Below are 23,698 nucleotides of genomic sequence, written 5' to 3' on the forward strand. Positions count from 1 at the left end.
GAGTGGTTGGGCCTGTTCCTGTTTTTGCGTCGTCTGCTAGCACAGTAAAAGACGTAAACAGATGATACTGGATGAACATTTCTTGTTGCCTTTGCCAGTTTTCTATCAAATTTTGATCCTTCTTTATTTAATTTTCTCGACTTTGTCGTTTTTGTCAAATATTTGCCTGGTCTCATATGGTCAGATATGCAAAACGAGGTTCAGAGAGCGGGCGGTGCCTTTTTCGTGAGTGAAAACGCGACGAGAGAAAAGCAAGATGGCTGAAGTTTTTACGTGACAGAGAGATGAAATGAAGAAGTTTTATCAGGAAGAAGTGATGTCAAGCCCATCTCGTTGTCTTAAAGTGTGCTCTGAATGAAGTGGTGCAGGACTTGACAGGCGAGGTTGGGATGGCGACCGAGGACAGAGACAGAACGGAGCGGGATCCCCGAGGTGCCCTGCTTGTAGTGCAGTCCATGATTGACATTTCTGCTGACCGCTTGGATGGTTTGAGAACGCAATGTGCGACGAGTGCGGAGTTGACGCAGCAGGAAATTCGCACTCTAGAGGTTCGTACTGCTACCCCCGTACGATAACACCCCTTTCCAAACTTGCCTCACTTGTAGTAGGCTCGAGTAGCAGCCCCCTCAGTCAGCCCATCATTGTTTTCATAACCTGATCCTTGCAAGTGTCATCCACATATTTATTATTCAAAATTGGTTATATTTTGTTGTTTCATTGTGTTAGAACTGCTGCTATTTGCAAATGATTTCTTTAATATTTTTATTGCAACCTCTGGTCTCTGATCGTATTGTTCGTAGTCTTGGACTTGTCACCGACGTAGTCGTTGTCCCTATTATTATTTGATGAGAGCCAATTGAACTTATCCTTGAAGTTTATAGTTTTGGATATTGACAGTTTGACTTTGTATTACAGGGAAAGTTAGTGAAGCTATATTCTCGACTGCTGCTTAGCAAATCTTCATTTATAGAAAGTGGTGCTTTAAGAGCAAAGGATGTTGTCAATATACCTCCTTTGGATCAATGGCTGAAAGTTGTTGGGTTGGCACATGATGCTATTCCCGTAAGTAGTGATGAAATTTAATGGTATCCATCATTTATTCAATTGCTCATATTTATGATGTTATAACATTTACTTTTCAGGGTGTTTGTAAGCGTATTGGTACATTGGAGGAATTGCAACTCAAATCTGACTATGAACTGCGGAGTATTCTTGCAGAAAGACCAGCAAGAGATGAAGATATTCGTAGGCTCACAAGATCACTCCACAATTTGAGAAGATACATACAAGGTAAGATCTTACTTATTTTAGTGGTTCTGAGAAGTTACTTATTTTCTCTGTATGATTATGATTATTGAGCTTCCAATGCCTGACCACTTGTATCTATACTATTCAGATTTAAAAGTTAGAGGAGATGAAGCAAATGATACAGAACCTCCTCTGTATTGGGATTCATGGGATTGCCAAAGTCCTCAACGTGCTCCATCAAGTGTTAGTACATCGCCAAGACCGCTTCGAACTAGGATGGCCCGTGGGTCAGTCCCATCAGAAGATAGTTTACCCTACAACAATAACAACTATAGTTATAGTCCTAGTCTTGGTGGTGCTACAAGTTCCTCTGTTAATTCGTTACCACAGCTGGGAGGAACTCCCACCCATTTTGCTCCTCTCTCTCCCCCTGTTCAGCCAATTTATCCACCTTGCACACCTCCCTCCACTCCACCAGTCAATAAGGGAAAAGGTAACTATTTTCTACTGAATTGCTTTTTTATCATCAGTTTTCCTTAACAATTATTGTAACCATTTTTGTGAATACTTTCAAGGTGATAGATTAAGGTTTCCTACGACACCTCCTCCTAGAAGAAAGATTCATGGCAATACCAGCACTCTCAATCACACAACTCAACTAAGTCAAGATCAACTTGTTCAAGAGCTTAAAAATCTTGCTGCTCAAGAAAATGGTGAACAGTCCTGTTCAAAATACCAACATCACCAAATGCAGCAACAGTCACATCACTTCCAAAATCAACATCACCTGCAGCAACAATCACCACAGCAACAAATATGTCAACAGGTGCAAAATGCCCTCGGTGATGCCCATACCTTGACCAAGTCCAAATCTCATGAATCACAGCTTGGAAACAGAGTGGACGGGGCAGACAATGGTCAAAGCAGGTAACTTAAAGTTTCTCTTTGTTTAATTTTGTTATGATGGGAGCCTTTTCACATGTTTTTGCGTTGTTCCAGTAATGATACTGCTGGAGCTGCAAATGGACCTCGTCCAAGAAGGGGCCGTCTTCCGACTGAGCCTGGTCCTAACAGTAGTGACTACGGTCAAACATCACCTTTACTATCCAGTCCTATAAAGTCTCCACCTTACAGTTCTGCTGGCACGGATAGTGATGATAACAGTGTGAAATGTAAGATTTTGTCACTGCAGTGTAAACTTTATGGATTGCTTTGAATTAATTAAACAAGAGTTTTATGCATCATCATTATGCTTCATTTTTACAGCGAGCCTTCAAGTTCCAAAGTCTCCCAGGGCAGCATCTGTATTGACAAGGGGAATGGCCCATGATATATCGCATCGGTTTACCAAAACCTACAAGATGATTGCCATGTGTGATTACTGTGACAAACAAATGTTCATGGGTAAGCAAGGACAGAAGGACATTTTAATTTTTCTTTAGATTAGTGTTTTATGTTCCATACTTTTTAACTTCATGAAATGTTTTCTTTTACCTTAGGTCTGAAATGCACGGAGTGTAAATATAAATGTCACAAAGACTGTAAGTCAAAAGTCCCTCCATCTTGTGGATTGCCAAGAGCACTGGTTGAGGAATTCAGAAAGACACTTCAGTCGGATGGTAAGAATGCTGTGTTCTGATGAAATTTCTCATGCATTAATTTGTTCAAGTTGCCAAATTGATAATACCTTTTCGTTATATTTTTTCTTAAGGCATAGGCCCACCCAATTCATCTCCTAGTATGAGGCGACCATCTCCCAGCCATTCTTCTAACAACAACCACAACTTTTTCACTCGTAAAGACCGCAAAAGGTCTCATCCTCAACCTTCCATCCAAATACCGCCTTTCCAAGTAAGACTGATATGTTATTTTACTACATTGGTCTCGACATTGATTTTTCTTTGAACATTAAATACTGAAACAAAGATTTTTTCTTCAGGGCCCAGATTCAAGTTCGAACACGTCAAGCTGTAATTCTTCTACACCATCATCACCAGCTCTAATGATGCAACAACACGCATCTTCAGCTGCCCCCTCCACCAAGCAACAGTCATTCCAGTTTCCAGATGTAACACCTCGATGTGTTACTCTAGAGACACATCCTCTGACGGCCCCTCCTGCTCTTGAGGAGATTATGGACTCTCATAAGGCCCAAAAAGAGGGAATTTCAATGGATAGTGATAAAACTCTGTCAGTGTCTGGGTCTGGCAGCATAAGCACTGATTCAGAAAGAACGCCTATTCGAGTTGATAGCCAAGATAGCCAGGTATCAGATGGAGAGGCAACAGATGGCAAGGGATGGCCAAGACAGAATAGTGTAAGTTCAGTGTGTTTGAGATTTATAAATTAATTTATTCTTTAAAATTAAAACCCAAACGTAATAATTTTTTTTTTCCTATTTTGTTTATTTGCAGTTGTCAATGCGAGAGTGGGACATCCCATTTGATGATTTAAATTTAGGGGACGCTTTAGGCACTGGACATTTTGGAACTGTCTATAGAGGTAGTTGGTATGGGGATGTAGCCATTAAAGTATTAAATATGGATCAAATGGGAGACATTGACATGGAAAAGACCTTGGAAGCGTTCAAATTAGAGGTAGGACTTTGTCACTTTAATTTTCTGATGTTTTTGGAAGTGCCTTTTTTTTGTTGACTTAACTGACATTTCCTTGTTGTTCAAGGTGGCAACTTTTCGCAAAACAAGACATGAAAATTTAGTCTTGTTTATGGGAGCGTGTATGAAGCCTCCGAGACTTGCCATTGTCACAAGCATGTGCAAAGGCCTGACTCTGTTCACACACATCCACATACGCAAAGATAAATTCAACATGAACCGCACCACAATGGTGGCCCAGCAGATATCGCAGGGCATGGGATATCTTCATGCTCGGGGTATCATCCATAAGGATCTCAAAAGCAAAAACATTTTTCTTCAAAATGGAAAGGTTGTTATCACAGATTTTGGTCTCTTCAGTGTCACCAAGTTGTGTTTTGGAAACCGGTAAGTAATAATCTTGCTCAAGTTCACATAAGTTTTCAGAGAATACATCTCTCTTGTCTTTTATTATTTCAGGAAGGGTAAGGGGTTGAGCATACCTCGTGGATGGCTATGCTATCTTGCTCCCGAAATTATGTGCAGCCTGAAAGCTCAGCAAAATCAACTGGATGATGAGCTCCCATTTTCCAAAGCTTCTGATGTGTATGCTTTTGGGTATGTAGAACATTGATCATTTGTGTTTTTGTATGGTTTCCTTTTTTTCTCTCTTAAAGTATGTGCTGATCTCTGTTTTATTTTTTCTAGAACGGTATGGTATGAGCTTTTGTGTGGAGAGTGGCCTTTCAAAGCCCAACCCCCTGAATCAATCATTTGGCAAGTGGGGAAGGGAATGAAGCAGACATTGGCTAACCTTCAAGCAAGCAGAGATGTAAAGGTATGTGTGATAGGTTATGGGAGTTTCGGTTGTGTGCCTGTCCAGGTTCCCCATTGTCTGTGCTTTCCTCATGTCTTTTGATTATTCTTATTCTGTTCTCCCTCTGATGAGTTTTGTGTAGCGAGGTATGCTGTCATTTGTCTTTTTAACCCTCAACTAACACCTCTTTTCCATGTCTGTACTCAAGGCCCCCTTATTTCCCATTTCTCCTTCCCCTCTCCCCTCTCTGCGCCAATTCGCTGAGAAAGGCAAGCCCAAGCACCATGATCGTCACTATCACCTTCCCAAAGATACTAGCCATAGTGCTTCAAGTGAGGTGGGTATCGAGTGCTGCGTGGTGTTGTTTTACCTTTGGATGGGAGAGTTATTAATTGTTGAAAATTCTGCTTCGTAATTAATGTATAACTTATTGTTTTTATCATTTTTAAAAATATACTGTGTATTCAGAATGAGCTGTAACTCATTAAGTCTGATCTGAATGAGAATTGCATTTAGGATTTGCTTTTTATGACTCAGACAGACATTTTCTGAGAAAGTAATAAATTTTCACTGACAAGATTTTGTTCCGCGTTAGTTTGTGCATTTCAAAGTAGTGAATGACACATAGTGGTTTATGGCAATATTTTGAAAATGAGTGAAATTGTTGGCATAGTAGTTCTGCAGTTTGTTTCAAACGCAATTAATTATTATGCAAGTTTGACAAGAGGGTGCTCTCTAATCTCGGTCTTTCACAATTACAATTTCGAAGGCCATACGCCCTCGCAACTCCCAGGTAACCTCATTACGAAATTTGGCTGAGCAAGGGAAGCCTAAAGGCCTGAATGAATGGCACCTTGATCATCTGAACCTGGAAGATAATGATGATGAGAATGGATTAAGTTTATCTGCTGAGGTGGGTTCTGGCTCCTGGGTGACCAGCACAACTCAAGTCAGCATGTAGATATTGCAATCCTGGTAGAACAAGTGGTAGAAGATAATTTAGAGTGACTCCGCATGTCTTACAGTTGCCCTTGAATTTCGTAGAAATTTTGAACAGAATTCCTTTGGCTGAAAATGGTTATCCTCTCTTAAAATTAAATAGCAAATATAAATAATAATAATATTTAAGGAATTAAACATGGCATCAATTTTAGGAGCTAGTCCCAAGGTGCTTCAACACTCAAAATTGCCTGAGAATCCCTAATCCATCTACGGTTGTTACAATACATAGCTGCATGACCCACTAGCAGCTGTATACTGTTAGTTCTAATTGTCTCAGCTTTGGCCTTCTTTGTCTCTTCTTTCTGAAACACTGCTTGCTTTTTCTCCATTTTTGTGCTAATTTAAATTAATTATCTTTTAAGTGAACTTTTTTCAATGATGTATATGGACTGTGGCCCTTAAATTTTCTTTGGAATGTAGTTATTTATAATTTGGGTAGTGATAGTGTGTTTAAAGTTTTTTGTAGTGCTTCTGTAATTTTTCATTTTTGGAAGATTTTTACCCATAATTTCTGGTGTTTATATGTGTGTAGCCTCATCCAATTCAAGTGGAAGACTGTTTTTGTGTAATGTGCCCTTGTCTTCACTTAACCCTTACCTTTCTAGATAAATTTCCTCTCTGTTAAGCTTTTGTCATTGGAATTTCATTCCTAAATTTTTCGTGAATTGGTAGCTTTAGGAATATACTAATTTGACTATCTTGTTTTAGGATATTTTAATGTCTTGCTGGTCGTTCAAACCTGGAGATAGACCAGACTTCGTCAGGCTGCTGAATACTTTTGAGAAACTTCCAAAGAAGAGGCTGGTAAGAAGTCCCTCACATCCGATTCAGTTATCAAGATCTGCTGAATCGGTTTTCTGAGTAACACAGAGCCGGGCTAGGACCGGCTCAGTTGGAGGAGATCAGCCCCTCCTCTATAATTCCAAGCTGTGGGATAATGGGCCACAGCAGGAAATGGACCTCAAAGGAAACTATTCTTTGAATAATTGAAATGCAAAGTGATGATGCATTTTCCTGCAACAAGTTCCAAGAAGAAGCCAGTGTTTATTTAGGGCTGCTCTGCCCTCTATCTAGTCACATTTACTATTGTCACGGTATCAGTATTGCTCCCTTTAGATACTTGACATTGGCAAGTAGAGTTTTTTTGTTGTTGTTTTTCTTGTTGTTGCATTAAAAGTCGACTGAGGATGATGATATGATAGATTTCTGTCTGTATCCAAGAAGTTAAATAGAATAGTTCTAAGATTTTGCAAAAACTTTCCCAAGAACCAGAGTGGTCTTGCTACAGCTCTGTTTTATCTACATTATACAGTATGACACTGCAGGTAAAGCACCTCTGATTTGATCAATGAAAAATGCTCTTTGAATCCATTGTTCTCTACCATTAAATCTCTGGTGCCTCATCTTGCTGTATTGACTTTTACATGATATGGAATTTTAGTTTCTGAAATTTTTATTTTGAAGGTGCACTGTATCTTTACAGTTATATTTGAAACTTTTGGTTTATTGTCTGATTGATTGCTTATTTATTGGCCCGAGTTCTGAAAACTTAGAACCCCTAGTTTATTTATTTCATTTCTTTAGAAATTATTATTGAATTAATTCAATAATTATTTATAATTAATTGGGAACAGTTACCAGCCAAGTTACTAATGAATTTGTTAGTTGTGATTTTTAAATGCAATATGTTCTAAATGATTGAAATAGTTGTTCACCATTTTTACATGCACTCTGGCACTGTGGTTAATGTCATATAAGTATTAAGTGAACTTCTTAGTCCTTTTCGCCATCTCGCTGCTGCAGACTATTTACTGACCTCTGTAATGAGATCAACATAAGAGTTTTTACTAATGTATCAGTTTCCAGTGTACTTATACAGGGTGGTCCACCCGCGGTGGTACGTTGAAAAAAAAAAGCAACCCTTTATACAGCTGCAGTAAAAGTAAGGTGGGAGGTGCCACACTCTTTGCCTCGCCTCACCAGCTGCTGCAATTGTTGCCTCCTTTTCGACCTACCGGCGCGGGCGAGCCGCCACTACATCAAGGTCCGATCTCAAACTGATCTTCAGGCAAATGTTTTTTATCCTTTAGCTCATGGAGCTATTTGATTCTATGGTTTGTGCATGCATCACTATGGTGTTTGAAATCAAGTTGTAAGTGCCTTTCAGAGCTAGCAATGTTGATTACCAAAAGACAATTCCAGAGATTGTTGTGTTAATAATCTTAATAGATTTTTTCCTTTAAATCCCGGAATTGAATTACTCTTATTCATGTGTAAAGTTTAAATTTATTGCATGTTATGTTATCAGTCGATTTTTATGAAGAAGACCACAGCACAATTGGTGTTGCTTAAAAGACTGTGTGATATTGTCTTTTTGCCAATATTGTGATCTTTCTCTCCCTCACCAGCCTTAATTTGTAGTGTGCCGACATTTGTCTTGGTTTTTGAATACAGCAATCTTATTTGTTTGTACTGTCGGCAGTGCCTGGTTGTGGGTTGGAGAAGATAAGCAGTTGGGTGGTACATTAGTTTGTTGCTTGTTGCTAAGTCACTGTGACAGATGTCATGTTCTGACTGAACTTAAAAGCTATGGCCTCATGTGTTATCAGTAGCAAAAAATGTGAAGTAGAACAAAACAAGTTAGGGTATTTGGACAAATATCATGAATGTTTTGTCTACTTTTTATTATTAATTCCTCTGTGCAATTGTGATAAAGCTGACTCTTCCCCTCTTGTGGAGCTGGATTCTGCCTACCCCTCACGCCTTCCTTAGTTTCTGAAGGAAGCTGAGTGGTGTTTCATAGACCATTATTATCCCCTGGTAGTGTTTCTTTTTTCCTTTCCATGTGTGAATGTTTGTGTTGGGTTGACTGTGCATTATCCAGATTTTTTTTGTTACACAGTAAGAGAGGACGAGTTGTAGCATTAGCAATAAATTGTGTGCATTTTATTCCTCAATGTGTTTTATAGATAATGGGTAATGAATGATTGTTCTCCTTATGACTGGTAACCTTTTACCTGTTCAAATTTTTAACTGAGATGACAAGTTGTCAATACTTGTCTCTCTCTCTCTTGATGAGGATTCAAGAAAATTATCAATGAATTGTGTAGAAAGTGCTTCAATTCAATTTTCTGTATTTGCAAGAGAAGTGAGCCCTTCTGTTGTGGTTTTGAGAAGATTTAATCCGTCTCTCAGTTAAGACCTTTATTTATTATTAATCTTTGCTATTTTCTTGGTTTGGTGTCCAGTACTATTGGCCTATGGACTTATGCTTGGTTTGCAGAAAATAAGGGTTCAAGTTTGGCACCCAAAGCGAAGAAGCTGATGATGCAATTGGATTTACCCATTTCTCTGATAACCTGTCCTTAAGCATGGATCCAAAGAACCACATCGGAGCTAAATTTGTTCTGTAGTTTTTGATGTAATTTTGCTTTCAGAGGTATAGAATCTGCAATTCTGTGGTAAAGCGAAAGTGGTTTAAACCAAGTTCACGAATCTGGAATTTTATCTGTGATGATTTTTAAGTCCCTATGTATATGAGGTAGTAGATGAGATCTTTTTATCTTATGGCATTTTGAGATAAGTGAACAGTTGATCACATTTACCTTTAATAAAGGACTTGTGGTATACTTCTTTCTGTATAGTTGAGAAATGAAAGAAGCCTGTATTTTAAATGTTACATCAATTGTGTCTTTGTTTGGTCTTAAATAATAAAAATATCTTGCAAGATCCCACATGTATTCACAGGTTTTGTTGTTGTTTCTTTTAAGAAATTGAATTGAATATTTTGGCACTTTTCCCTGCCTAACCCTTTCCCAATTTTCTGATGTAAAGACATTTGCTGTTACTTTCTCTTTTAATGAAATAAAATGAAAGTAACTGTTGAACTGCCTTCACCCTGTATATGAATTTATTTAGCTAACTTTTTCCAGCATTTCAAATATTTTTACCTAACATTGATAACACATTAAAATATGATTCTTTTGAAGGAAGGGATCATGGTGTTGGTCTTATGATGAGTCAGTGTCTGCTTCTCTTTTTTTTTTTCATGTTCATATCATTGATGTTATTATTAGCAACAGTGCCCAAAGTCTGTTTGCCCGCATTATGATGGAAAACGAATGGATTACAGTACAACTTGAATTTGTTGCTTAAACTCTGCAAGTACAATTTCTCCTGTCATTAACTGGATTCTGGCTCTACAAGGGAAAGTTGTTTATTTTCTACCTCATCTTCACCTTTCTTCCTGAAAAGAGCACTAGTCAAACTTGAATTTTAAGTCACTTGATAGTTAGAGCAAATATTTGAGGTTACATTTTGAGGCATCCTTGGAGTATAATGCAGAGAAAGTTTGAATGCCCCCCCCCCCCCCTTTCCAAAAAAAAAAAAAAAAGGAAACTCCTTTTCTAAACAAAATCATGTTTTATGCTGTGCTCTGTTGTTTCATTTTCCTTGTTGTTGCTGGTGTTGTTTGATTTTTAAATAAACAATATTGTTGATATATTTATGATTGTAAAAGTTTGTTCTGGTCTTGCAGAATTCCCATAAACTATTTGTTACTTTCTTTGAAAAAACCCGAAGAGCCGGATATGAAAAGAACTCACAAAAGGTTAGGTGTTGCGTAATTTTATCATGCTTTTTGTTTTGTACATTCCATGAGGTTTAAGATTCATTTTTGTAAATATTGGATATATGTGCTGACATGTTACTAGTCCTCTTCTGTTGTTTCCTAGATCACAACACCACAAGTATGTTGGTTGAGTGGCTTTGGATGACCTGAGATTAACTTCCAGTATCAATTTGTGAGTGATACTCCAGTTTTCATTATCTTTCTTAACTTTACCAAAACCCTAACTGTTACTTTTTTCATCAGAAAAAAAAAGGAACCCTTTGTTCAATTACCTTGCTGATGTGGGCTCATTTTTTGTTACAAGTATGCTTTTCTTATTGGAAATTCTGTGACATATCCAGAATAACTGTGATGTGTGCATGTTGTAGATTGTGTAGATTTGTCTTTAATGTAATCTGAAAAGACTTGCAAGGTAGCCACACTGTGGGCAGTTCATTTTATCATCCTCGTAATCCAACACAATCTAATCTTCTAGGCGACATATTTAAGTAATGACCCTATGAAACTTCTTCTTCTAATGGAGTTACATGTTTTGTAACAAATCGACCATTGTTCAGCAATAAGTTCCCTTGTCAGAATGTAGATAGCATGGTGCTTCTAGGTATACATAAGCTGTTTCAGCTGAATGTATTACTGAGGGAAATAAAGATGGTGTTCATAATAGCATGAGCAAGTTTCTGGTCAATCATTTTTAAGTCAGCTTGGTCTTTTCAAATTAAAATGTGCCAATTAAACATTTAAATTTGCACATTGACCTCAAAATTGTAATTGATGCCTAGTCTGATTCTGCCTCACCCTCATTTTTTGTAAGAACTACAACCCTGTACACCAGAATTGGACACAACCAGATATAAAATCAACGCAGCTGAAAAGAGGTTCATTGTAACGTGAGATGTTGTAAATAAGGGGTAGCTTTGATAAAAGTTCGACTTATTTATTGATGACTGTAAATAATACAATGTAAATAATACCCGGCCATAAAGTTTTGGAAACTAAAATGTCTTTTTTTTTTTTGTGAAACAACGTGTAACAAATCCTCACATGACAGAACGGCAGCATCAAAACACTTTCCTACTTAATAGATCAAGTATTGTATGATTCACCAACAAAATCCGTGAGCAGTACAAAATATCCAAAATGTCAGAACAACATAAGAATCCTTCAGCTGAAAATCAGCAGTGTGACGTAAAATAAAACAATGCTTAATTGCGGAAACATGGGTGGCTTAACTTAATCGATCATGTCAAGGCTTAACAAAGTCCACATGTTAGATTGGCTTGATCTTGTAGTGAAGACCAATAAGTGAAAACACCAAGCACTTCAGATCTTGAACTAAATAGTAAAAGCAGCGGAGACCGTCAGGGTCGCGAGACTGGTTGACGTCCACCAACGAACCGGTCTTGGAGGTGGTGAAGGAGATGTGTTCATCGCCAATCACGATCTCAAGCTCTTGCCTTCCGACGCGGTCAGGCTGTGGCCACGAGGAGTCGTCTTCTTGCATAATTTCAGAATCCACAATGATCCTTTTTAACTCATCCATGACACATTTGTGGACGTACGCTTCTTTCCTGATCATTGTGTCATTCTTGTAGTTGGAGTTGTTGGCATAGCGCAACTTGCCGTCGGGTCTGAATTCAAACTCCAAGAATTCATGACCGAACTTTCCCTTGTGCCCGACGTAGTAACGTATGTAGAAGTCAGTCGACATTCTGGCAACGGGTCGTCGGAGTCTTTCTCAGCAAAACCTCACTTCTTTTACGTGCGGCAACACTAAACAAAATTTAGGTTACGGTTGTGGGTTGGGTTGTGTTTGGTCCGTCCGGCTTCCGAAAATGGCGTCGAGTAGTCGGTCACGGCCTCCGCGAATCTCTGAACCTCCCTTTAAAAATCAAGGGGGCTTAATCGCGAAAACTCACGCACAAATCCCCCTTTCGAATAAAAGTGAAAAACAAATATGCAAATATTATGAAAGAAATTTTAGGGAAGATTATAAATAAATACGACATCTCATTCCATACTAAAATCCGAGCTACTTTCCACACCCTGGCAGAGGCTGTTCCGGCCCCCCAGCCACCACCCTAAAGAGTTTAAGAACAACAAGCAGAAAGAAAAGACTTCTGTAGCTTATTTCGTCTGCTAGAGCTGCAGTCTGCTTTATATTTCATTATGTTTACTAAGTGAAATTCGTTTGGCCCTTCGTTGGAAGGAGCTGCGGCTCTCTGGGGTAAGTCCTTCCAAATACCCACCGCGCCTTTGTCGGATATTCACTGCAAGTTACTCGGAAACGCTACAGAATTCTGTCAGAGGAACCCGAGACGTTCCGTGGTCCATGGCCAGAGATTCTGCGAGTTGATCACGAAACTCTCTTCAGTTCTTCTCAAATCGTTCGCATGAAAGGGTCTGTCCGTCGACGCGCGCTAATTTTCAGTGCCTGTAACGACTGAAGCAGTTCGGCTCGCACGAAACTGCTTCGAGCTAAACAAATGTTAGTGGTCAGCTGGCTTTTGTCCCGTCGTGGAGATCGACACTGACATCCAGGTGACACCCTTCTGGGCCGCATTCAACCCCTAGACTTATTCGTGAAGTGCGAGAAGTGTTCGACGCCGTGCGTTATTTTGATGAATCAGACCGATTCACGGTCAGCTGGCGATGCGGGAGTCCAGATGGGCCCGTACAGCCCGTACGCTCGCGCAGGGTTGGAAGGTGGAACCATCACATTCCTAGCGCCCCCCCACCCCCTCCTATTTACCTCCCCCAGTTTTAACATCGGGGCATTGTTTTGGAAATATTGGTCAGACTGACTGAAATGGTACAGGTCTTGACTGCTCCTAAATTGCAGTGTCCTTTAAATCACTGGTACTGCCATTATTAATATGAGCATTTATTTCATTAATACGTATGTTGAAACACCTCGCCACGCTTGGCTAGCCCTCGTCCGTGTAGGGTGTTTTACAAAATCGGTTATGTGAAAGGGAAAAAACCCATGCAGTTGCGCGCCAAAACCAGGCGCGGATCCAGTGGGGTCCGTGGGAAAAAGGGGGGGGGCTCGAATCAGCCCCTGGATAGTAGGCAAATATTCACACTTTACCCCTTGAGCTGGTCAAAAAGTGCTTCTTTGCCCCTCCCTCAGACCGGGTCTGGATCCGCCACTGGCCAAAACACCATCGCCTTCCCCCATCCCCCACCAGCCTCCTTCGTATAAAGAAAATTCCAACTTGTCTCTATTTATTTTGCTGAAACGGTGACTCTTCTTTTTGTGCAGGCTGATGCCTTTCGCCGCGCTCAAACATGGTCGAGCAGTCGGGGCAGGAATGGGCGGGGCAGTGTGTGCAGGCCGTGCAGGCCGTGCAGGCCGTGGTGCAGGTGCCGTCCGAGCCGCCGACCGTGCCGACGCAACAGCAGCCAGACCCAGCCAAGCAATATAGCAACCCCAACAAGACGAAGACGGCGCTGGCCGCCAAGCCCGCCCTCAACGCCGTCCAGCTCACCGTCCACGCCCCGGCCAGCACGCCCAGCACGCCGCCGAAGGCGCCCAAGTCCGACGACTCCAAGTCCAAGGACTCGTTCGTCTTCGCGGTGCCCAACAGGAAGCCCCCTGTTATGGTAGACTGGGTAAGGCTCGCCGTTCACCGCTCTCAATCCACTGTCATTCGACGGATGTGACGTCACGTTCGTCACATCCTTTTAGTATCTCTACGCTTGGATCTTTAGAACTCTAATATTGTTTGTTTTGTTTGCAGAAAAACACGTTTAATGTTCGCCACATGCTAGTCCGGGCGTTGCGGAATCGTGAGACGGTGGAGGCGGGGTCGGCGACGGGGGTGGCGGGGGCCAGGCGCAACGGCATGCGTGCAGGAGTGAACGGCATGGCCCCCAGAGACGGACCCAGGGACGGGCCGCGGGACGGACCGGCGACGGCGGGCTCCGGCTACGGGGCAGCCAGGTCGCTGGACTTGCTCCGCGTCAACCTCCAGCCCACCATCAACAAGGACATCAAGCAGGTCCTCAACAAGTACCTCGAGGTGAGCCTGCAGGCTGCATGCTGACGAGCCGTCCAACTTTCAGTTCTCGATTGCGTTTCTCTGCGCAGCGCGCTTTTACACTCAGTGTGTTTTCACTCAGTGTGCACACTTTCGTGAGTTATCAGTAGGTACCTTTTTCAAGCACAGTGTTCTGACGGTGTGCTTACCCCTACAGCGCTTCTTCAAGCCCGCCGTGCAGAACATCCGGATGAACCTGGGCCAGGGCCACGGCCAGAGCTGCGAGGCAGTGGGCGAGCACGACATCCGCGTCGTGCTGCAGCGGGTGCTGGAGGAGGCCAAGCTCATGTACGTGACGAGGCCGCCGGCCGCCGCCGCCACCCACCCCGTCATCACCGTGCCTCGACCCGTGCCCCGGCCCGGTGCCGGCGAGCGGCCCGCCGCCGTGGCCGTCGCCGCGGCCGCGACGTCCACCGTGCCCGCACCGCGCCGCCACCGCAAGCGCAACCGAGTCGCCGTCACAGCCACGGCCTCCGCCACGGCCGCCAAGCCCTCCACGCCGACGGCCTGCTTCGTGGCGGCCAGCCCAGCTTCCTTCTCAGCCGCAACCACGCCGACGCCCGCCTGCGCCTCCGCCCTCGCCGCCCTGCCCGCGGCCACATCAACCAGCACCGCTTCAGCGGCCTCATCGAGCGGCGTGGTGAGCTCCTCGACCGCAGGCGTGGCGCCTGGCGCTGTCGGTGTAGCGACAGTCCGAGGCACCCCGGTCGTGAAACCAGGCGCCGCGCACGGCCAGCGGCCCGCCCCCGCTTTGGCCGCGGGCGCCGCCAGCACCACCCCGACGGCCCCCGTCGTCAAGCTCACCAACGGCGTCCTCAGCCACCTCGTGGGCCCCTTGCACCCTCTCAGCTCGGAGCCCCCGCCGGCCACGCTGCAACAGGTATTTGCTCCTCTGGGCGTTGCGCACAAATTTGTTTGTTAAATTCGATTTTTTTGCTGTTCAGCTCGTTGAATCGCGCGCCCTTCGTTGCATCAATGCTTCTTTGATCACGGTGTGGTGCCTTTGCCTTTTCACAGATGTTCAAGAAGCGGAAGGAATTGGACGCGGAGTTAGAGGCGAAGCGGAAACGAGCCCGTCTGTCGGGGCTTCAAACGGACGCCGGCATCGCTGTGGTGTCTGCGGCCGCCCCCACCGCCCCTGCCCCTGCCCCCGCCCCTGCCCCCGCGGCCCGGCCCAGCCCCCGTCCAAGCCCGCGGCCCAGTCCTAGTCCGAGCCCGAGCTCCACCAGCTCCAATAGCCCGCCGACGCGACTCCTGGAGGCTGCCTCCGCCGCCACCCCCGTCGCCGCTCCCGTCGCTGCCCCCGTCGCTGCCCCTGTCGCCGTCCCCGCGGCAGCCCCCCTTGCCGCCCCCACCACCGCCCCCGCCGCCGGCCTGGTTGCCGCTGCGGCCCCCGACCCCGCGCCTGCATCCGCGCCTGCATCCGCGACCTCGACGTCCACCCTGAACCACGCCGCCAAGTGGGACCCCAGCAGGATCACGTCGGACACGCTGTTCGTGATGGGCGCCAGGTGAGTGCCAGGGCCAAGCCTGGCCAAGCCTGGCCACGCTGCACAGTGGGCCAGAAGACCGGTGGAGGCGGCCAAAACTCTACTAACCCATGCTGTGTACGCAGCAAGTACTCTCTCTCGCCCCGTTCGTCATTCGCCTTCTCTCTTTATCCCCCAGGGCGAACAAGGTCCTCGGTTACGAGTCGTCGCGCGGCCGCCTGTACACGAAGCACCAGGACCTGTTCAAGTACGCGAGTGACCAGGAGGACAGGGAGTGGCTGTCCAAGAACCACCTGATCCAGCCCACCGGGGGGAAGGCCTTCCTGTGCATCCTGCAGGACATCCATGAGCTTGCCGTCAGCCAGGAGTACAAGTGAGTGGACGCGGTGGCGACGGTGGAGGCGGCCAAAACTCAAGGCTCCGGGAAATGACTGTGGCTTCTTCCAGGAACAGTCCCAACGTGAACCTGCTGGAGCTGAAGGGCTTCCGGGCGCCCGACTTCTTGCTCAAGAAGATCCGGGCGTACATGACCAACCTGCGGGCCGAGCCGCGGGCCGAGCCGCTGGACGACCTGTCGGGCCTGCTGGAGATGGAGCTGCTTCAGGATGACGGTGGGTGCCTAGGCAACCCGAGGCAACGGGCCTGCCACTTCTTGCCCTCATTGTAGGCGCCCAGCCTTCACTCATTCACACTCGTTTAGATTTTGTAGTAGCATGGCTGAATTCAGTCACTGTGCATGACGTTGACGTGCTCTGTGTCGCAGGCGTGGCGAGCATGGACGACTCATCGCTCATGGAGCTGATGGCCCTGGAGTACGGCGTTAACCTCATGGGTGATGATACCTCCCCCGTGGTGTCGTCTACGGACGCCGGCCGGACCTCGACGCCGACCTCTACGACGGCGTCCAGGTCGTCACCGTCCCGGACGACGGCGAGGGCCTTGTCGACGACGGCCATGCTGACGACGCTGCCGCCGTCGCTGGAGGCGCTGGCGCCGCTGCCCGGCGGGGACAGCTCCTCCGCCCGGGGTGCCACCGCCCGCACCCCCGCCTGCGCCGTCTTGACTTCAAGCGCCGCCACCGCGGGCGCCGCTGCCACCGCCTTGGCCACCGCCAGCTCCACGCCCGTGTCGCCGGTCGCGCCGGTGGAGCGCGCCAAAGCGCTCATCCGCAGCCAGTCACTGCCCACCCCGGGGCCGTTCGTCATGGAGCCGCTCGCGCTCGACGACCTGGAGATGTATATCAAGAGTAGCTCCGTGGAGGACGGCCACTTCGAGCACATCATGAGTGGGTCCCCCGTCGCCGTGGACGTCGGGGACAGCGACGCCGGCGTTGCTGTCCCCGAGCCCGGCGGCCTGGACGTGAGCTTGGACGCGAGCCTGGAGGCGAACCTTGACGCGAGCCTGGACCTCAACCTGGACGTGAACCTGGACGTGAGCGGCGCGGAGCACCACCAACTGGAGCTGGCGTGGGACTTGATCGGCGACCTCAGCACCCCGCCACACAGCCCCGCAGGGCTGCACCGAGGCCGTGGCGATGTCGTTGGCGCCGACCACGACGACGGCCTTGACGACGACTACCGGGCCGAGGAGTCCGGTTCGGAGGACGCGGATGCCGTCCTGGGGGCCCCGGGCCGGGCGCCGGTTGGGGTGACGGTGGCCGCCTCCCTCCCCACCGTGTCGACGGGGACCTCAGAGACGTCCCTGGCTGTGAGCCATGCCACCCTGACAGCCCTGCTCGCCGGGAACACCCTCGACTCGTTGGAAATACCGGAAGGGCTGTTGTAGCATGAGGCCGGGGCCCAGGCCCGCGCGTCAGAGCCAGGCCCCCATGCCAGCGCTGCCAACATGGACAACATGATGAAGACGCCGTCGGGACCCTGGGTCAAAGGCTCCACAGCTGGAATCCGAACCCATGCGGCGAGCTTTTAAAGTTAGCTGTAGCAATTCTTGTTGCTGGTTTGGGTGCTGTAGGAATCCTCATATTTTCCTAAAACGTTCTAGTCATTGTGATTCGTGATGTTGAGACTTTAAGTCACTCTTTTGGTTTTATGGTTGAATTTTGGCTTATCCTTCTTGTGAATCTTCCAATGCGGTGGAAGACATTTTGGCAATGCTACTGTGTGTAGAAGGATCTATGTCCTAGTTTTGCGTTAGATGAACAACGACAAATTTGGTGTTGGCACTTGCGTGAAAGATGAACTTTCTTGCTGTAGGATATTGTTCAAAATACTCTATCAGTAAACTTATATTCTTTTCTTTTCTTGGAAGTGTCTCTCTGTGTAAATCTGCGATGTAACGGACCAACACCAGAGTTGTCCTTGCCACCAAACGCCTTTCAATGTGTGCAAATTTTAGAAGAAAGAACGAATGTACTATACAGGGTATCATTATGTTTCACCCCAGTGTCACTTAGCCTGCAGGATGGGCTGACAATGGGGCCTTCTGCAATTAGGTGAACAAGTTGGATCTGTGAACTGTACAACATTTGGTTTTGTTTTCATTTCCTTCTTCTTGTACATTTCTTTTAAATTTTGATTACCTCTTGTGATGTTTGGATCCTTGAGTAAGTATGTATTTCAAGACTGACAAATTTTGTGTTTTCTCTTCCTTTGATTTCAAAATGTTTTGTCAATTATGCATAACTTAATGCTTTTAGTTTTCATTGTGCTTCTTTCAGAGGAGTTGTTTTGAGCTTCTCTCTTTGTTTTAGTAAATCTATGGATGTTTTGCCTGTTTATCTCTGAGTTGTGTGATTTTCTTTCCTTTTTTCATGTCAATTTCATAGTTTAGATTAGATTGTGTATTGGCTGTAAAACATTAGAGCAGACTTAGCTGTTTGTTAAAAGATACTTAATAAATGTGAAATGTTAATGAAAACCCTTACCCTCACTCAAGGTGGTGTATTGGTTGTGATTAGAGTTTGTTGTTTTTATAATATATTATTGTGAGTGTTTGTGTATATATGCAACTGTTTCTCTATTTATGTTAATTGAAATTTTAAATTATTGTGGTTGGATTGGTGTTACCTTTCCTGGACAAAATTTGGTTACAAATAATATATGATGATCGTCTGCTTGATCATCTCCATTCTCTCTCCCAGTATTATTTTATCAACTCTTTAGCAGAAGGCATCATTGAAGACATACATGTCTTTTTGAATAATTGCAGTGCCATCGTTTTGACATGATCTAATATATGTATTGAATGCATGGACATGCCCTGCTCGTCCTTATTGTCCTTATTCAGGGTTTGCAAACGGTTTGGGAGTACAATGAAAATTTCTGGCCTCAATTTTTCTGCCCTTTTCTGGGAAAAGGTACGCTCTAGATATGTTCTATTCTACAATTGCCGTCTCTAAGGACTCTAAAACTCTTTCAAAAAATTAAATGTTTGACTTATAAATGGTAAAACACATTCTTAAATATTTTTTATTATTGGAGTGAAACTCCGTAGCAAATTTGTAAGCCATGTCTGTTTAGTGGTTTTGAGTGTTTTATCTCATGTAAAGGATGCATTTAGGATGAAACTTTATTGTCATGTTTTAGAGTGTATTTATACATAATGTTTGTTACTCTTTTTGTGGAGTGAAACTCCTAGGCCTATATCGATAAACATTTAAGGAACTTTTTCACTGCTGGTCTTTCAACCATATGGAGCTCAATTTTATGTATTTCAGTGCTAATTATATAAAAACGTGTACTTTTTTCCTAAATTTAATCCATTCCTGTCCAGGAGAATTTTAGCAACCATGTACAGATCACGTCTCTACTTTTGAAAATGTGAAGAGATAGATCAGAGATGTATACTAAAGTAGAAAGTAATTACACAATCATGTTGCCCTATTTGCAAGTTAACTTGAGTAAACTTTATGCACTGGTATGAATGGGTTAAAAAAAGTCAGTGACAATCTTCAGAAAACCCCTTGGAGTCTTCATTAATAATTGTTTTGCTCATTATTTGGGAGGCCTACTTCTAAAGCATTTTAATACAGTCCAATTCACCGTAGTCTATTCTTTATTTTTGTATGTGATTGTCAGTTTGCTTGCAATAACACACACACACGCACACTTGACTGGAACACTTGAACTTGATTGTACTTCCACTCAACTTTGGTTCCACATTATTATCTCTCTAGTCAAACATCTATTCCACCAAGAAATTTTTTCAGTTTTCCATGTTATTTTTTTTCTATTGAAAAGATTGTGTCAGTTTATTAAAATGCATTGCTGTACCTGTCCCTCTAAATAAATAAATAAATGTCGTAGTTTGAGTTTGTATTGTCGGTTTTTCGTTATTCCTTCAGCCAAACACTCTTCAAAGTCAAAAAAATGCTCGGCTTCCTCTCATTTGTCTGAAATTTTGAGCATGCGCCGTGTAGATAGGCAACCCACCGCCCACAGCTTCTTCGACTCAACAAGCGTCACAGGAAAAGTTTTTCTTTTCTTTTTTTGCTCAATTGAACGTGCTAGTTGTTCTGGTGCGGTAAAGATTTTCTGGGCGAATGGTTTATGATGTCTTGCTACCTCTGAGGCTCTTTCTTTCACCCTCGCCGTCTCAGTCTCCTCTGCCGACCTGACCTACTGACCGGCCGGCCGACCTTTCCGATCGTGTCGCCTTCGCGCCGCCAGACTCGCGGAGTGATTCAGACCTGCTAGAGAGAGACAGAGAGAGAGAGAGAGAGAGAGAGAGGGGGGGCGTTTTCGTCGATCTGTCTCTCTCGCACCAGTGGCGGCGACTCTCGGAATCACTCGGCTGCGGCGTTGGAAGATCCGGTGGATCAAAGACTGCCGCTGCGCGCAGGGAAAGGGGAGGGGGAGTCGCGGGGGGCCGCGGGGGCGGGGGGCCGAGACCGGAGGCTCGCGGCGGCATGGGCCGCGCGCATGGCAGTGTGCTGGAGAGCGCTGTGCGGCGCGGCCCGCGAACTGCGCCGTCCCCGCCCGGACTTGCCTGGACCACGCCGACACGCCGCGCGCGAGCCGGCACCCGTCCGCGGATAGACCGGTGGGTGAGTGTGTGGGAGAGTGCTAATGTCACAGGAGCGCGGGAGAGAGTGTCAGCGTGTGCCTGGCTGCGTGTGTGACTGACTGCCCTTGCTGGTCACATTGTGACTGGCTTCTGTAACTGCTTCTCATCGTCAGTCAGTGACTGCGTGTTGACATGCTGGGAGCTGCTTGATGGCTCCTGGTGGCCGCAGATCCTGACGACCTCGCTTCATAGTGGACCAGACGACCGGCGCAGGCGGCCAAAACTCTAGACGTGATGGATTCCTCTAGACGCGTCGGTCCGCACAGTCTCGAACTTGATTCCGATTTTAAAAGGTTTTTATTGATCAGATTGTTACAAACAAGTATACACTCTTACTACGCTAAGTTTTCCTATTTTGCCCGCGGGCCTAAAGTTAGAGTTTTTATATTTTTTGTTGAGTTTTATGCTGGTTTACCTTTGCTGTTATGCACCTTTGCTGTTATGCTCGAACTTGAACCTCAGAGACTAAAGCGCCTGTCAGACTCAGGGTAGGCAACCCAGTTTCGCGGCGCGCTCCGGAGTTCGGCGGCGCGGTCTACCTCGCAGGCGCTCCGGACGGCCAGCGCACAGTGGAGGCGGTCGAAAGCCCGGACGCGTTTTGAGCTCCTGATCCACTACACCGGACTCGAACCGAACGTGTGACCTACCAGGATTCCTCTTCCGGAGAGCAATCCATTGGTGGGGTCACACGTTTGATTCGAGTCCGGTGTAGCGGCTCAGGAGCTCAAAACGCGTCTAGAGTTTCGGCCGCCTCCACCGGCCTTCTGGCCCACTGTACGCCGTGCGTGCGCGAGAATGCTCGTCGGCGTGCTCGCTGGCGTGCGTGTGCGCGAGGTATCCGCGTGTTTGAGCTGCCCCGAGAACGAACCGCCGCTTCCGTGTCGTGTCACGCAGTGTCACGTCATGCAACGGGCACCGCGAGTGACATCATTCTCATCCCCCGGTTCCGCCACAGACTCCGCACGTTGTCGTGCCGTTTTGAGAGTTTTCCCCGTTCGTCACACGCTGTCGCGGTCGGTCCGCAAGTTGGCAGTGTGTGCACGTCCTTTTGGCGAGTGCAGGGAGACCGCCGCACAGTGGGCCAGAAGACCGGCGGAGGCGGACAAAACTCTAGACGCGTTTTGAACTCCTGAGTCGCTAAGCAGGCCTCGAACCGAACGTGGGACCCCACCAATGGACTCCTCGTTCAGAGAGCAATCCATTGGTGGGGTCACACGTTCGGTTCGAGTCCCATTTAGCGACTCTGGAGCTCAAAACGCGTCTAGAGTTTTGACGCCTCCACTGGTCTTCTGGCCCACTGTGCGCCGCCGCCCTTTAGTGCCGGCGCGTTGGTAGCGCGGTGCATCATAATGTCCTGCAGGCTGGTTCCGAAGGCCGTCGCTCTGTCTCTCTTGCACCTACACGGTACGCCCCTTGAGTGCGAGCGAGGGATGACGGAGCGATGAAACCGACTCTCGGAATCAGTCTGCTGGCCCGTCGCCAGCAGCGGACTGGCGGTGCATCGCAATACGCCCCTATCCCCCCCCCTCTCTCTCTCTTTTCCTCCCATACTCGACTCTGTTGCATTTGCCTAAACGTTGCGCATCCACCAGGAGTCCGCGACAAGTTGCGTCGCGGTGTCCAAACCCGTGGAGTCTCCAGCGTGTGTCAAAAAGTACTTTAGTCCGAGACAAAACTAAATAAATAAGGTAAAAATGCAACAGGGACCACCGGGAAAAAAGACAGTTTCTTATAGGCTATACTTTGGCAGTGTGCGCTTTGAATCGAAAACGAAACTAGCCTATCCCTCATCGCGCCACGGCGCCCCGCCCTGGCGTGCCCTACAGTGCCGTGCCGTACGGCGGCGGCCGCGTGCTGCGCTGGCGCTGCCTCCCGAACCGAGAGCGCCCCCCCCCCCCCCTCCTCTCTGTGATGCAACCGGGTCCGGTTGCCTCGCTTGCCCTCTGAACCCCAGGGGGCCCTTCGGTGTCTGTCACTACGCCCTTTCGTGTAAGTTACGACGCCGTTGGTCGTCCGCAGGGCCCTTATCACCGCCATCGGGACGCTTTGGTGTCCACGGAGCCCTTCGGCGTCCTCGCGGCCCTTCAGTGCCTCCTCATTAGGCCCTTCGGTGTCCTCAGCGTACTTGCGCGTCCTCGGGGCCCTTTGGCGTCCTCAGCACACTTAAGTGTCCTCAGAGTACTTACGCGTCCTCGGGGCCCTTTGGCGTCCTCAGCACACTTAAGTGTCCTCAGAGTACTTACGGTTGGCTCTTTCTTTTCCTTTGGGTCCTCACGCCCGTGTACGGGACGCGTCCTCGAAGCCCTTCGGCGTCGAACGCCGACTAGGGAAACCGATTTCCCTGCTGGGCCGGTTGGCAAAGGCCTGTAGGAGGGATCCGTGCAGTCTCTCACGACCAAGGGGTTTCCAAATGAGTGCGAGGACCGGGCCAAAGCCGGACCCCTCGGACAGGCGGCCCGGGCGGCGAAAGGGCAAGCAGAGGAGAGGGGAGAGTTAGGTGAAACAGGCTTTATTGACGGGGTTTTTTAGAAATGCCGGTCCCTGCCAAAGTGGAAATTTCCAAAAACAAATCATGCTGGTTGTTGTCCCGGGGGAGGATGTGGTGAATAGATGCAGTGTTTAAAATTTGAGAGAGAGACCTCCCACGGAATCAGTCTGCCGCCCGTCCAGCTCACCGGCGGTCCAGTTTCCCGGGTCAGGCCGGCAGCGCCGCAGCGGGATCGCTGTGCCAACAATCAGTGGACCCACCCACATTCTTGCTTCCCGCTGACCCGGCCAACCCGGGCCAACCCGGACCTCGGTGCCGCCACGGCGCGCCATACCTGCAACCAGAGCTGCCACGCAAAAATAGG

At 46.7% G+C, this 23,698-nt stretch overlaps 3 protein-coding genes across 5 annotated transcripts; 2 read left to right on the forward strand and 1 right to left on the reverse strand.

Moving 5' to 3' along the window:
- The first annotated feature begins 88 nt into the window (after nt 1-88).
- LOC117645362 (kinase suppressor of Ras 2) lies at nt 89-10,054 on the forward strand. Of its 3 annotated transcripts, XM_034385504.1 has the most exons (17): nt 390-548; nt 916-1,062; nt 1,143-1,290; nt 1,397-1,741; nt 1,824-2,175; nt 2,248-2,420; nt 2,515-2,652; nt 2,748-2,867; nt 2,960-3,099; nt 3,188-3,565; nt 3,663-3,845; nt 3,931-4,250; nt 4,323-4,460; nt 4,551-4,680; nt 4,868-4,996; nt 5,429-5,572; nt 6,370-10,054. In XM_034385504.1, the coding sequence occupies exons 1-17, from the start codon at nt 390-392 to the stop codon at nt 6,520-6,522; spliced, it is 3,297 nt and encodes a 1,098-aa protein (XP_034241395.1). In that variant the 3' UTR covers nt 6,523-10,054. The 3 variants fall into 3 exon arrangements, with proteins under 3 accessions (XP_034241396.1, XP_034241397.1, XP_034241395.1); XM_034385505.1 differs by lacking the exon at nt 5,429-5,572 and having other exon boundaries at nt 89-548; XM_034385506.1 differs by lacking the exons at nt 4,868-4,996; nt 5,429-5,572 and having other exon boundaries at nt 95-548.
- Nucleotides 10,055-11,204: 1,150 nt separating this feature from the next.
- On the reverse strand, nt 11,205-12,147 carry LOC117645364 (protein mago nashi). The gene has a single exon (XM_034385508.1). The coding sequence runs from the start codon at nt 11,997-11,999 to the stop codon at nt 11,559-11,561; it is 441 nt and encodes a 146-aa protein (XP_034241399.1). The 5' UTR covers nt 12,000-12,147; the 3' UTR covers nt 11,205-11,558.
- Nucleotides 12,148-12,392: 245 nt separating this feature from the next.
- LOC117644751 lies at nt 12,393-20,098 on the forward strand. The gene is made up of 10 exons (XM_034384365.1): nt 12,393-12,515; nt 13,554-13,903; nt 14,032-14,313; nt 14,489-14,688; nt 14,857-15,211; nt 15,349-15,480; nt 15,694-15,842; nt 16,000-16,194; nt 16,269-16,432; nt 16,585-20,098. Exons 2-10 carry the CDS (start codon nt 13,580-13,582, stop codon nt 17,604-17,606), a joined length of 2,823 nt encoding a protein of 940 aa, XP_034240256.1. The 5' UTR covers nt 12,393-12,515; nt 13,554-13,579; the 3' UTR covers nt 17,607-20,098.
- Nucleotides 20,099-23,698: the final 3,600 nt, after the last annotated feature.

This window comes from Thrips palmi, unplaced genomic scaffold, assembly GCF_012932325.1.
Source record: "Thrips palmi isolate BJ-2018 unplaced genomic scaffold, TpBJ-2018v1 HiC_scaffold_18, whole genome shotgun sequence".
Classification (NCBI taxonomy): Eukaryota; Metazoa; Arthropoda; class Insecta; order Thysanoptera; family Thripidae; genus Thrips; species Thrips palmi.

What these genes read in the sequence shown, in the direction of transcription:
- LOC117645364 (XM_034385508.1), bottom strand. Translation starts at nt 11,999, where the DNA reads ATGTCGACTGACTTCTACATACGTTACTACGTCGGGCACAAGGGAAAG.
- LOC117645362 (XM_034385504.1), top strand. Translation starts at nt 390, where the DNA reads ATGGCGACCGAGGACAGAGACAGAACGGAGCGGGATCCCCGAGGTGCC. An exon ending in AGGAAATTCGCACTCTAGAG is followed by an intron (nt 549 to 915) that starts GTTCGTACTGCT and finishes TTTGTATTACAG; the next exon opens with GGAAAGTTAGTGAAGCTATA. An exon ending in GATGGCCAAGACAGAATAGT is followed by an intron (nt 3,566 to 3,662) that starts GTAAGTTCAGTG and finishes GTTTATTTGCAG; the next exon opens with TTGTCAATGCGAGAGTGGGA.
- LOC117644751 (XM_034384365.1), top strand. Translation starts at nt 13,580, where the DNA reads ATGGTCGAGCAGTCGGGGCAGGAATGGGCGGGGCAGTGTGTGCAGGCC. An exon ending in CCCCTGTTATGGTAGACTGG is followed by an intron (nt 13,904 to 14,031) that starts GTAAGGCTCGCC and finishes TTTTGTTTGCAG; the next exon opens with AAAAACACGTTTAATGTTCG. An exon ending in GCCGTCAGCCAGGAGTACAA is followed by an intron (nt 16,195 to 16,268) that starts GTGAGTGGACGC and finishes GGCTTCTTCCAG; the next exon opens with GAACAGTCCCAACGTGAACC.